Raw genomic sequence first — 15,247 nt, forward strand, 5'->3', positions numbered from 1 at the left:
AAAACAAGTAGGTCCCGTCCAGCCAATTTGTTGGAAAAATTTAAAGGAGCATGACGCAGATTGTAAGAGAAGCTCGGCCTAAGATCTCTCCGTAGGTTATCGTGCCTTAATTTTTTGTTATCAATTCTGTTTTGTATTCCCTCATCAGGAGTCCTCACGATTACAGTCACTCATTTGTGCGTATCATAACCTGATTAAGGTTTAGGCCTTTTTCTTCCGTAAATGTAAAATAAGGAAGACAAAATTAAACGCACTTTGTAGGGAAGAAGTTTGGAATCGCGAATTAATTTTCAAAAAACAATGCGAATATTGAGAGAAAAAGATCGTTATCGTAAAACTTTCTATAATATTTTCGAAAACGCGTTTTTTATATTGGTTTGCATAGTTTAAGTTACAAAATGCATGGAAGTTTTTTCTTAAGTTATCGAAAAAAATAAAAAATATTTGGTAAAAATTTCCGCTGCTATTTTGGTGTTTGCTGCTGTACATACTCTGGGTCACTAGCATCGAGGCGCAATTTGTTACAACTTTATATATTTCAGGGTAAATATTTACATTCCAACTATTAGACTGAATTTTATTTCCAATTGTTTGCCTATTCTTTCCACACGAGCCATCGGTGGATCGCATAAAAGATTTAACAGATTTATACAATTGGCATAACTGGAGCAGAACGTGCACAATAATTGACGTTGCGTAACATGCTGGAAAATATATGAGCATATGCATAAATAACAAAGCACCCGCATACGCATATGCTTCATGCATGCATGCATGCATTATTACAACAACAACAATGCAACTTTAATGATTTTTATTTGTTTTTACTACTTTTGATTGCCGATATGCTAGACTGCTACTGTTGCTGCAACCAATAAACATTTATGATATGGCTGAACGACCACACGCAAGCGTAAATACACAACTAAATTACTCACGTTGCAGCAGAAAAAGGTTCTATGTCTGCTTCTACATACACTGAAAGAAATGGTGCTAGTAAAATCAACAAATCGGATCTGTTGTTCTTGACTTAACGGAGATTCGGTGAAATTGATGGAATTATGGTTAATTCGACCGAGTTCTTTGTCAAGCGAATAAATTAGTTTAGTCATTTCAATAGAACAGAACTTGGCGCTCTTAAGTTAACAAAATTCTGTAAAATTGACAGATTCCTAATCAATCTAACTGATTTTTTTGTTAACACAACTGAACTTACAGGTAATTTCAACGGCACTCAACTGTCAATACATGAGTAAATTTCAAAGAGAATTTTACGCCCACTGCGCTCTCTACTTTGTACTTATGACGATGGTGCCACTTGTTAAAAAAACACCAAAATAAGAAAACCATCAAATTAAAAAAACCCACAAAATGGGAAAACAATAAGAAACTACCCTAGTCCCTAAGATGGCTTTAGAATAAAGACGAAATATCGACAAGAATAAATTATACAACTATAATACAAAAAGTTGTGTTTTTATTTAAATTGGCCTTCAGCTCAAAAATTTAAAAAAAAATATAATAAGAAACTAGTTTTTCAGTTATCAATACAAAACGAAGAAAACCCTTTTTTGAATTTGCTGTGCAAAAATTATGAGATAACGGGACACCTATTTATCGGGTACAATTTTGCAACTTCTCGTCCAAGCGAAATGCAAAATTGCGCCCTCTTGTTGCAAAAGTTTTGCTTGAACGAACAGGATTTTTTCAAAGTTAGTAACATCTTGTTCAAGTTTTTATGAATTTTAACTCACGCGAACGAATCTAATAAGATAATAAAAAAACATCCTTTTTTAATGTTGATGTTTCCGACAAAATAAAAGTTTGAGTTGTTTTGGAATCGTTTCAACTTAAAGTTTTTCGAAAATTAAACGTGCCGAATTACATGTAAAGTTACTCCAGTGGTGAATTACCTTCCTCCGATTTGATTCTTTACTTTTCTATAACTTACAAGTTCTCTATTTAAAATGTTATGTCAAACATTTATACTAAAAGTTTTGTTCGGAACAATCAAGTGTGGCAACTACATGCGAGAGAAGAAATTGAATGAGCTGAGTTGCAACTGAAAGAATTGAGAATCATTTTTGTGACTACTATTTTCATTTCTATATTCATATGTATGTATGTGTAACAAACATGCGTATTTATGTATTCACATATTTACGTATTTGATGGTAGCCGTGGTGTGATGGTAGCGTGATCCGCTTACCACACCGAAGACCCTGGGTTCACACCCCGGGAAAAGCAACATATAATTTTAGAAACAAGCTTTTTTAATTAGAAGAAAAATTTTCTAAGCGGAGTCGCCCCTCGGCAGTGTTCGGCAAGCACTCCGAGTGTATTTCTTCCATGAAATGTTCTCAGTGAAAACTCATATGCCTTGCAGATGCCGTTCGGAGTCGGCATAAAACATGTAGGTCGCGTCCCGCCAATTTGGAAGAAAAATTAAAAAGGAGCACCACGCAAATTGGAAGAGAAGTTCGGCCTAAAATCTCTTCGGAGGTTATCGCGCCTTACGTTTATTTATTTATATGGCAACATAGATACTTTCATACAAAGCTGTCGCAACAACTTTTTTGTTCATTTGACTACTAAAACGGTCAATTACGAATCAACGATTTGTGCGCAGTTGATTCAACATCTTGTTGCGATGGATAAAAATTGACAGAAATTTCGGTTGAATTGACTCGTATTTCGGTTGATTTTACCAGTCTTTTTCTTTCAGTGTACATATGAGACTTTTACGGCCTGGTGATTCTGGTAATTTAGTGCATATATGCCTAAATCAATCGGTAATTTCATTTAGAAGTAGTTACAGCGCTTAACGCCCCGATTCTAGTGTGGTAACAACATTCTTCACCACGGTAACGAAATCATGTGGCAACTTTTACACCCTTTTCGTATTCTACCCGCGAAAGTAGCCGGATAATTTTTTACCCACAAAAGTTCGAAATAACCACACAACAGCTGTTGTTTAGAAAAAGGCAAAACTGAAAAATAAAGAATTGTAAGCGCAAATAAGTAAAGATAATATTAAAAAATGTTTGCCTCTTGCTATAGATATTTGTTTACATTATGTACTTTCACAGAATAAATTACAATATACCTATGTAGAAACTTATCACGCATAATATGCATATGCACATCGTCCCGTTTATTGTGCATACAACCAAAAATGGTACTATATTTTGACATAGGATAAGTCTTTGTCTTTCACCAACCAAACGTTGTGAACCTAGTTTTGGTCACAAAGCTCTTGGTGCTAGCATTATGTTGTTGATTTCAATGAAATAAAACGTATAGTGCAATTAGGTTTTAGTAAGAAACGGTTCAAAATTTGCGCTCTGGTGCTGCCGAACTATGTAAGTGGAAAACTCAGTAAATCATAAATGAAACTAAGCAATTTCGTTAGTGCTATTTTTATAGATGCTTACTTTTTCCCTTAACGTTTAAACTTCATATCAGATCCTAGATTCAGTAAGTGTCAGTTTTGATCCCAGGCCTTAGGGGTTCTGCTAGCACCTACGGGAATAATTTTATACAAAACATTTCTTCCGAAATCAAATCTCTTTTGCATTTTCTTCCTTCTGTTAAAATATTTCTTGTGCCAAGATACATAGTTTTCAATTACCTTGCGTGGCTTAACACCACAATAGTCCTGGAATTCATTGAACTCTTTGAGCTGGGTGAGAAAGATTTAAATATCAACGTGCCAAACGAGAAGTAATGCATAGAATTTCTTTGTATAAGTTTTGAAAGTGTTAGGCTCACGGCAGAGTGCTCGCTATAAGCTATGCTAGGCGAGAAGCAATTTTTATTTTCATATATTTTACATAGTGTTGTATAGCCGATCGAAATATCTAGCCGTTATTAATATTATTATAAAACAAGAGTTTTTTTGATTAGTCGGTTATTTCATCAACAATTAACGACAATGTGTTTGCCAACACTTTTCTTTTTAATGCCTGGCATAAATTATATCCTAGGTGAAATGTTATTGTTCTGGTACATTTTATGGACTGAGCAATTTTTTATGGTGAGAGTTCCATTGAAGTAAACGCAAAATTATATGGGGGCTAACGAAAGTGTGGAGAATTTTTGGGCAATATTGTGAATTTTTACCTGAGTGAAAAAGAAAGAAACGTACCAATCGTGGCTACTGCCTAAAAAGGACCAAAATTGAAGAAAAGGGACCAGCGGACCAATACCATTTTTGGTCCAAATGGACCAAAGTGGCAACCGTGAAAGCGAAGAAAACTACCTTTCAAATTTCTCCACAACCATGGTGAGTTTTTCGGTGATGACAGCGTTACCACTTGGGCCAGAATCGCGGATAAAAGAACTGGTAACGATATTCGGTTACATAATGTTCTGGGTACTATTTTACCGGTAACGCTCAGAATCGGGGCGTAAGAGTAAAAAGTGATATAGAACGTTTTGTAGTATCACCGTAAGCGATATGTAAAGTAGCTTGAGGAATGATAAAAACGTCATAGCTGGTTATGCCCTTCGTTATGACATACAACGTGCTACACAGCGTATGAGTGACATTAATTAATAGTCAATATTTTCCGTATGCAAGAATTCATCTGAGTTTATCAGCTTAAGCGGTGTCGTATAATTTGTTTGACAGGAATTCAATTGCGTTTATTAAAATTGAAATTGACATTTTCATGAGCAAGTGACTAATCAGTACTAATTTAAGAAGTAATTAATTGTGATATTGCTGTAAGTATGTTGGTCAGGGTATTGCATGCCAATTAACAAAATCTAAAAACTTAATCTTAGAAGAATCAGCCCATTTGTAAATATTCCCTCGGAATTTTGTTCTCGCGGACTTTTTTATTCCCGCGGAAAAATTCCTGCAATTCTTTTCTCCCAGGGAGAACAATAATTGGGGAATAGGAATTTCGAATTTTCGAAGTCAGCTGTTTTGTCAATTGAAATTTCTTTGCGCATTTTTTATTTTGTTTAAAAAATTGAAAAGTTTGTTTATTGTTGCGAATTTTTTTGAAATTAAGAAATAAAATATAAACAATGCACATTTCATATTCCATTTCATATGGTATTCACTGAAATGACTAATGAATTGGTGCCACAGCAGCATCAGCAGGGGAAAATAAGAACAAGACGCGGGATAACACAAATCCGCTCGAGTTGCCTGCTTCCATTCAGCAAAGCAATTTTATGGCGGCCAAGTCGAGTTGCATTCGTCTTTCGAAATATATGTCAAAATCTATTTAAGCCTTCTTAAAAAATCCTTGCGCAATTTCGGGAGGGCTGCATCAAATATACTAAGAATTCTTCCGTTGCTTATGATATACTTTTCGACTTAAAATAAAGAATATTGCGGTAGAATGTACATTAGACTGGGTCGATTTATTAACCGATATCGCGCCATCGATTTTTCGATAGGATTTGGGCTCAGGAAAAAAAGTTCCACTACGCATACCCAAAAAAATAATTTTCGAGCCTGCGATATTTCATCGATATTTTATGCATCATTTTTCAATTTCAAGGCTCCAAATCATTTTTTATTGCAAAAAACTCACAAGGAATTTTTATATAGAATACGAGGAATGGAATATGGGAAAAAACTCGCAAGGAATTTTTGTTTAGAATTGGGTTGAATATGATCTAATGTTCGAAGAAGCATCCGGAAATGGCTCGCTCAAAAACAAATATGTACAATGAGGGATTGTGAATGGCGAATGCTTTCCAACCTTCCATTCAGTAACGCTGGATATTATTATTTTAGGCTGATAGTTACCGTGAGGACCGGAATCAGGGCCCGTATCGTGTTATACGAGATCACGGATGAAAATCCATTTTCACTCAAATAATAACTTTTAATCTGCCGCACTTTTCATACAAATTATAAAATATTATGAATCTAATAAGTACTTGCATGCTATGTGTCACGTATTACCTCAAGCCTAATCACAATTTCAGTGCTATTGCGATTTAAAAAATTGAATTCGATCACGGATTGTATAACACGATACGGGCCCAGATTGTTTCGTTATATATCAGTATGAGTTATTTTATCTATATAGGATCTTAAATCAGCTTAGAAACACGTCCTTCCCAACCTCTTATAATTAGTAGTTGAGATGCCAATGTGGACGAAAATTCTTAAATAATAAAGCTAAATAAATTAAGTACTTAAGTCTTGAGGTAGGGTAGAACCAGAAACACATCCTTTCCAAACGGCCAACTAAAGAGACCCTAGAACTCGACATCTATAACTTCCAGTTTCTGTGCGTAACCGAAAATTCGGTAAAAACTTGGTAAAAACTGTTACAAATGTTTGAAGTGGCGAGCTAACTCGGCCTTCGTTTAGGACTCAGCACTGCTAATACAGTTCGACCAACAAAAAGTTTGCTTGTATTAGGCGGAATAGCCTAGTAGGTTCAATGTGGTCATTTTAAATAGTTTCCAAAACCTTCGGGGAGTGTATCTATCACTACAACATCAACAGCAACAACATGGGAGTAATCCTGGACCGAGATATTTTGACATTGTCCCAGCAGATTTTGAGCAGTTGAGTATGAATTGACTTAATGATTTAATGCGGCTGCAGGGTTTGCCAGTACTATAACTTGTACTTCTCATGGACAGTAAGCTGCCAAAACAGCCATAAAATAGGTATGCCTTTGTAAATGGAATTACATAAATTTTAATGGTGACATCTTCACCTCAACCCTCTCGAAGTTTTGATGGTACGTAGCATATACTTATGGACTAACACTCATTTGTTCTGATGAGGAATTCAAAAAATTGCAGTGGAAAATTACTAAAAGAGTAAATATTTCTATTTCATACATATCTACAGCAACGAACAGGAAAAAACAGTAACAATTTTTGTCTAATCTCGTCAATTAAATTTATTTATTCTTGATAGTTAAAGAAAAAAATTCTATGAATCTCAAAATGGACTCTCATTGACTTTTGCATTGTGAATCCCTAAAAATGAAGAATCTTTCTATTCCTCCATTGCCATACTGACAGGGAGAATGGCTGTTACGAATGACAAGAGAATGGATGAAAGGTTTGTTTGTATTCGTTTACAAGAAATGCTAGAAAAGCACAATTCTGCCGTCCTAATAAAGAATGTAGCTATCTGCGTTTTGTTTTCGAAGATAAATCATTTACAAAGACGTCAAATTCGCATATAAGGAACTCAAACTTGACGTTTTTTTTTGCATAAGTAATATAACCTTCAATCCAAATTAGTCCAAAATACTTATTTTGAATAAAAAAGTAGCATATCGCACACTAACTACAAAAGAGTCACAACTTAAAATTTTTCAAAATCGGTTTTTTTTCCATAAACCAATTCACAGTATACATCTCTAACTGCCCCTTAAATTTCGTTGTCATTATTTTCTTCTTTAACTGGAAAATTACCGTTATGCCAGTTTTGGTGTTCATTGCATCGCTTGCGCTCTATCAACTAAAGAGTACTATTTTTACTTGTGTCAATGTGCTTAAGAACAAGTGAACAGTTTTTTTACGCATAAAGTGTATTATTTTAAATTCTGACTATCTTGTTGCAAAAAACTTTTAACTTTGTTGTGTATTAATTAAAAATTGTGTCTTTTTATACGTAAAGAGTGACTAAAGTTGCTTGTATTATTGTGAAATGTGCCTTTTTTGATGAAATAATTGTGAATGTACGAGTAGTAAGTTTTCTTAGAAATAGTCATAATTTAAAATTGCTATATATTTTGTCCGTAAACAAATAATTACAACAAAATTTCGTCAATTCATTTTATAATGAAGGTATCCTTCTTTGTAAAACTGGATTTAAATATAACATTACAGACGTTTTCACATAAACCGTTTTTCTTCTCTCCTGAACATTTACATTTTTTCAAGTTGTGACTTTTTTGTGTTAGTCTGCGATATGTTGGAAAGTTACAAACAAGTTAAGTTCAATATGTCAGTTTCAGTTAGAATGTAGGTACCCACATTCTTTTTTAGAACGGCAGTTTTGAGCAAATGGCTTAAGTAACCGAACGGGGATTTAACAGGTGTTCGAGGCTGTTTACTATTGTGAACGTTTTTTCAAACATTCACCAATTGAAGGTATGCGCTCGCTTTATATTTTATATGAAACACACTTTGCAAAGAAAGTTTTCAAAAATCATTGCGAATAGTGAGAGACATATAACATGTACTTTGTCAGACTAAAATTTATTGGGCTACAAAACTGCACTCTCAAAAAAAAATTAGATAACTATGAATATATTGTTGGAAATTTGCGTAAAATTTTCATTAATCGTCGAGCTTCTTTGGAGACCTTTTTTGAGATTGCTTTGTATGTAGTTTCGATTACAAAATGCAAAGCAGTTTTTTTTTCTTAATTTTGGAAAATAAAAAAAGAAGAATTAAGTTGATGAAATTTGATTAAAACTGTCACTGTGTTCGCCTTTGTAGAACGAACTTGGTATGTTTTGATGATCTAGCAACTAATCTTTTTTCGTACCAAAAATTAACAATACTTACCTAACGATTATATATATTTAATATTACTATATTAATCTTCAAATGCATTATTTAAAAGAAATAATATTTTCATAAGTCACCAATTTGGCCCTCTCCACAAATCACGTAACATTAATATTTTGTAATTTCGATCAACGATCAAAAATAAAAACTTAACAAGTTTTTTATAAAAGATATGCTTACTAATATTTTTGACGGTTCTATAAGCTGAACAAAATATTCTTCATTGCGTGATTTTTGGAAGTCTTCCACTAAAAACAAATTATTGTTGTTATAGAAACCAAATGATGTCGGCCTCGGATTCTTAGATTCTTGGTTGGGTATCCGCATTAAATTCAGCCTAAAATTCCGCTGCCGTCATCAATTGGTTAACAATAATAACTGAAAGTAATAATAAATACAAGAGAGAGCAGTAGATGAATTGGCAAAAAAATACAGTTGTGTAGATTATATAAACGAACAATGTATATGGACTTACTTGAAGTAGTCTAAAGACGACCTACATATTCACATGTTTATAATCCCTTTCTTTTATTAGTACAAGATTGCAATTTTTTATATATTTAATTGATTCCATTTACCTTTTTCGAAGATTATGTGTTTAGCATTGAAAATAAAGTGGTCTGATGAAAAATTTGTGAATACCAAAATCTTTAACTTTTTAAAAATTTTGCAATTGGGTTAAGTGAATTTTAATCTCATTCTTGAAATAACCGTCGATTGTCAAATCTCATAAATAAATAAGTGACCCGGCCTATGAAAAGGTGGCTTATGACTCAATAAAAAAAACGAAAACTACTAAGAAACTGAAGAAATACATTGTTTATCTTTAACATTAGGTTAGGTTAGGTGGTAGCTACCCTGGTAGGGGAAGCTCACTTGGACTAGGTGAAGGTCCGTTGTGATACCCCATAAAATAAAATAACGGTGACTTATTACTTGGAGCTACTTGCATAACAACGATATAGTTTCTGATGAGATCGATCACTACCTTCAATAAATCCTCCAGAGATTCTAGTGAGTCGCGACCGAAATACTTTCGCCTAGTTCTGGCAAAAGCTGTACAATGAAGGATAAAGTGATGCGATGATTCCAATTCATCATCATCCATACAACAGTAAAGCCCCTGTTTTAAGAACATTTTCAGAGAGTACAACCAAAGAAAGCAAAATATTTCATTACGTATGATTTACGGTATTTCATGGTGCAAAATCGAACAGTTTAGTTAAATTCTAGTGCGCAGTTCGTACTGTTTAGAATTTTTTTTAGTATATTATACGAAACCATATTAAAGTACATTAAGTAATAAGAAGATATATCCAAAGAGATAAAGTATATTTACAAAGGAGGCCCAAGCAATACCCTAAACAAAATTAAAAACAATCCCGAAATGGAGAAATGGAAGTCCCAAAGTAGTTCCGCAAGGATGTCGAAATGGCAATAACTCCAATTCTGAGAGTAATATCGAGAGTAATATCGAAACAACCTCCCAGGTATCCGAACCCATCCCGAAGCAATACCGACATCATTACGAAAAAAGGTCCAGAATTTGTTACAACATGGTGCCGAATTAATTCCAAAAAGATCCCAAAACTCGTTTCTCAAGGGTAAGTGCATCATTGTGGAAAGATCCCTAACGAATCCTATGATCGAAAGACTTAATTTGCTCAGCGTAAGACGGCTTATATTTTATCACAGTATGAAATTTGTGTTTAATATGAAGATTGGAATGTTGCCTGAGTACTTGAGTGATAAACTAGTTTATGTTAATGAAACCCACTCATTCGTAGTCAGAGAAAACAATAATTTCAGACTTCCTCTCTTCAAAACAGAACAGGACAAGCAAAATATATTTTATAAAGGCTTAAAAAGTTTTAACGAACTTCCTAATCACATAAAAAATAGTAACAATTTAAAACCATTCAACAAAAAAATTTGCTAGATCACTGTAAAAAACATGATGGGGAATGCAAAACCAGCCAAGCCTTAAGCTGCCGAATGATTAACAAAAAATGGATCGCACGAAACCTCGAAATCGCAGTCTCAGGCAGACAGTTGCTGCGTTTATGGTACACAACGTCCTTTCAGCGTGATTCGGGACAGGGTTGGAAAGAGGTTCTTTTCAACCTTCTAATAAACATTGCTCATCACTTTGAGATGCCACTCATAATAAAATAAAATATGGCCAAACAAAAGTTGGAACAGGGGGCATTTGGAAACACGTCCTTTCTAACCTCCCATTACATGTTGAGCTGTGCTGATCGGAATCTTCATGCATTCCGACAGCGTCATAAATGAAAATATATGTTCAAAATTTTGTTGGCTTATGCTGGGAGCACCGGAGAATTGGAAACGCGTCCTTTCCAACCTCCCTTAAAAGGGTGACTCCCAGACACGTCCGTTTGTCATGCTAGTAAATATCCTGATCGGAATCACATGGCATTCCGACAGCATATTCAATAGAACTAAGTGATTTTAATAATGAACTGTGTTTAGTAGTTTGAGCTTTAGGCTTAAACAGCCGTAATAATAAATAAATTAAATTAAATTAAATCCCGAAGAAGACCCATTAATAGAACCTGTTGAAGATAGCCACGAAGTATTCACAAACTCAAGGCAATATTAATTTTGAAAAAATTATGCTGCAAATAATCCTAAAATTATGCTAGTTAATTTCATAAACAAAACGCCGAAATAATTCCATAATTTTGTCCCAAAGCTAAAATGTTTGCTAAATGTCTTGCCTGTTCACGGTACAAAACCCCATCGAAACGTATCTAGAATATACGGTTGTACATACATTTTTCTCTATCGCATATTTCCTTATAAAACAAACGTTTTGCAATTTTTCGTACAATTTTTCTAAACCAAATACGGAACAATGCGAGTAACGGCGTAGTACTGTATTATTTTACAATCGATTTCATACCATGAAACGTCTTTTTTGTTCATTTGCATACTCTGGCCTCGTTATCGACGCGGCGTTCATTTTGTCAAATTTTTACGCTTCGCCAGCGAAAATGTCATCCCTAATGAACCCTTATATTAGGGCCGTTCCATTGGTTTATCGAGCTCTGGCTCTGGCTCAAATCTCATTGGAACGATCTGGATCAACTTTATATGAGCTGGCAGCACTAATAAAAAACATCTGTTTCGTTGAAAATAAGTAGAAACGTACACAAAATTTTAAGATACTGATAGAATTATTAACATTTAAATAGTTTTGTACGTAAGCAAACTATTTATTTTCCTTACATCATCTTCAAGTTGTTTACTCTGTCATTGTTTTTGCTTTTAAATATGGCGAAATCTTGTATCTACAATGGCTCAACTATATGGTTCGCTCATCTCACCAGCTGATTTTATTTTTTTCATTTCACTGGAGTAGGGATTGTAAGAAGGAGATGGCAAACTTAAAATGAAACCAACGAATTTACAACATTTTCTTACTACATACAAATGCTGCTAAGTTTTATGTTTTCACTCCATTCCATTCGTCTAACACCTACATGCTGATTTTGGCAATGTGAACAAAGGTGTGTTGTTGCTGTAGAGATGAGCCAACCATATAGTTGAGCCATGAGTGCTACCAACTCAAAAGAAAAAAATCTACTACAGAAAACGAAACGAACAGAACTGCTATACGGATCAGAAATTGAACCAGATAAATATGGGGATCACAACGTTGTTGCATTTGCATGTTAAATTTCTATCCGTATCTCGCTCAAGTCTCAATGGAACGTAACTACTATGTTCAAACAGAAAAATAAGTTGAGGCAATTTCGATTTAAATTGAGTGGTGTTCATACAACTCAATTTAGATTACACAATAGTAATTTGATAGCTTGTTGGCTCATCTCTACAGCAGCAACATACCTTTGTTCAGACTGTCAAAATGTGCGTGTTGGTATTAGGCGAATGGAATGGAATGAAAACATAAAACTCTGAAATTTTTGTGTGTTGTAAGAAAATGTGTTCAATGTTTTGGTTTCATTTTGAGTTTGCCATCTTCTTTTGACCATCCGTACTCCCACAAATCACACACACAAGATTGCGCATTGCGCATGTAAACAAAAGATCAGCTGTTTTTTATGGGCAATTTTTACCTCATTTTTCTGTTTTTTTCTCTCTTTCTTTCATTCGCTCAAGCAGTAAAGTGTGACGTGGATGCGCAGAACGAAGCAATTTTGAACTCGTGAATGCGGTTCTGTGTGTGATTTGTGCCCTACTCCAGTGAAATGAAAAAAATAAAATCAGCTGATGAGATGAGCCAACCATATAGTTGAGCCATGCGTAACTGATGTTTAAATCTACTCAATAAACACACTTTACAAGGTTGCATTTGCAGTTTGAAACAATTTATTACGCAATTCTTTTAAATGGGCAATTTATTATATGATAAATTGCATAATAAATTGCCAATTTTGTGTGTGTTTGTACTTAGTGTTATTGTTAATTAAAGTACTCTCAAATATTTTCCAAAGACCACATTTTTTCCAGGCTGATCACTTAACTTGACAAACCATCCATGTACCCTTCTGTCCCATTCTTAAACATCCGTCTCTTCCTTTTAACTCAATACATGCAAATCGTATGTTTTATTTCAGTTATCTAATTGGAAATTTTATTCTTCTATTTTTTACTTATGGTTTTCAAAAATAAAACAATTTATGAAAAATCAAACAAAATTCTCGAAAATAATATATTCGAAAATTTTTCGCAAATTAAAATTTGCACACCATCATGCATCATTCGTGCATAAAGCAGTGCTTCCAGTCGATCGCAAGCTATATACCAAGAACAGGGTAATAGTCGTAAGAGAGCTTTCAGCACACCACATCTAACGCCAGCTATGTCTAAAACACTAATGAATATGACAAAAATTGATCGTACTATTTTTTTGCTAAACAATAGTACTGGCACAAATATGAATAATGTTATTATTAACAGCAACAACAACAACAACAATAACAATTTAAAGCCAGATCAGCTAGTTTATTATATGAAAACACCATCACAACAAGATTTAGAGAATAGCGCTAACGATATCAGTCCTTGGATACCAGGACGTTCAGATACAAATCTTTATACAAATTTAGCGCTTGGTCATAATCGTTATAAACTCATACCTTATGATGATGCGAATGCAGATGATGATGATGAAGATGATGATGATGAGGATGAGGATGCGGACAAAGATGAGGCTGTTGATCAATTTTCACCAACGATTTATAATACAAGTCGTGCCATTCCTATACCGTTAAGTGCCGGCAATAGTCCACAACATTTGCCAACAACCCGTCAACAACAACAACAAAAGCCACAACTGCCAACCTCACCATCTCATGTAGCTTATAGCGCCAGTCCTACTACGAGCGGCTATCCGTACTCGCCTTTCTATGGCGGCTCACCTGAATCACAAACATCTGTTGGAGGTGCAACAAAAGCTCAGTCGCCCATACGTATGTCCTATAGTTATGATCAAGCAATTGGTGCAACTATTAAACGTATGCCTTTAGCGACACAAACAACACAACAACCACAGCAGCAACAACAACAACAACAGATTCAAGCCGGCAATGTGCGGTTAATTCAACGCGCTTTATCTCTTGATGTCCCACCAACGTCAACAGCACCATCTGTTGTTCACAAAAATTCTGCACCAACTCCACCAGCAGCAGCTGTGATGTTTACCACCGCACCGACTACATCTTTGAACAGGTCAGTCGGTCTTACCTTTAACGTTTGACTGCACCGTGCGACGTACTACATACATATTTCTTTATGTGTGTGTGTTTGTCTGCCAGTTCTCATACATATTAATTTCAATATCAATCAATCACTCAGTTCATCAGCCAATCATTCGACCGAGATGCACAAAATTTGATTTTGAGTTTCATATATATATTTTAATTTCTTTCTGATCAGCGCCATTCCTTTTTTGTTGGATTCTCGTTTCATGTGCTCATCAGCATGCAAATAGAAATATACGCATTGTTTTTAATTTGAGTTTCTCCTGAAATGAGCTCATTTTTGCACACACAATTTTTTCCATGCATTTTGATTGTTTGTTGAATTCGTTTCTAAAACTCATTTCGATTCTTAATATAAGTACAATACAAATTGGCAATAAGAACTGCACAATCGTGAATCCATTTTACAATGCCCACAATTTTTTCAGTTTCCGTCAACAACGTTTTCATATTCTGGTAATACAATTTATCCCATTTTATGCAACTCAGCGTTTGTATATTTTTCTTTCATAACCTACATTGAGTTTTTCTCATTATTCACTGAGATCGCCCATTTCTGCAAGAGAACCTATTTCCCATTTTGCATGTGGTTTTTTTTCTTTTTCTCACTCTCTGTCTATATTAACTAATTAGATTTTCCTTTCGGTTTTATATCTTAATAAGAAATATATTTCTAGTGAATAACATGTAATTAACCTTAGTTCCAGTTAGATCTGGGTTTTGCATGATAATTCGTAGTTGATTTAAAAAGAAAATATAGATCATCTCTAACAACAAAACATATAAGTATCTTATTTAAAAAAAAAATTGTTTATCAAATCAGAAACACCATGTTTCATGCATAGCAACTGAGCATTTTTCCAGTAAAAGGTGGCTCATGTAGATCATGGGTTCGAATGAAGCTCAAAAAATGTATACAATTAGGAAAAATATGTCATAACAATAATAAAATATTGTTAAAGCTTTCAGCTCGATTCATACTC

General features: G+C 34.3%; 1 protein-coding gene across 15 annotated transcripts in view; it reads left to right on the forward strand.

The window, feature by feature from the left end:
* bun (bunched) overlaps window positions 1-15,247 on the forward strand; it is a 594,108-nt gene that overhangs the window by 185,517 nt on the left and 393,344 nt on the right. For 14 of the 15 annotated variants that reach the window (XM_067767880.1, XM_067767882.1, XM_067767885.1 and 11 more), the window contains one exon: window positions 13,279-14,232. The exons of the other annotated variant lie outside the window; for it this stretch is intronic. In XM_067767880.1, coding sequence (XP_067623981.1) covers window positions 13,279-14,232 — 954 coding nt within the window. The remainder of the gene's footprint in view (window positions 1-13,278; window positions 14,233-15,247) is intronic. 15 annotated transcript variants of the gene reach the window in all.

Source organism: Eurosta solidaginis, chromosome 2, assembly GCF_040869045.1.
Source record: "Eurosta solidaginis isolate ZX-2024a chromosome 2, ASM4086904v1, whole genome shotgun sequence".
Lineage (NCBI taxonomy): Eukaryota > Metazoa > Arthropoda > Insecta > Diptera > Tephritidae > Eurosta > Eurosta solidaginis.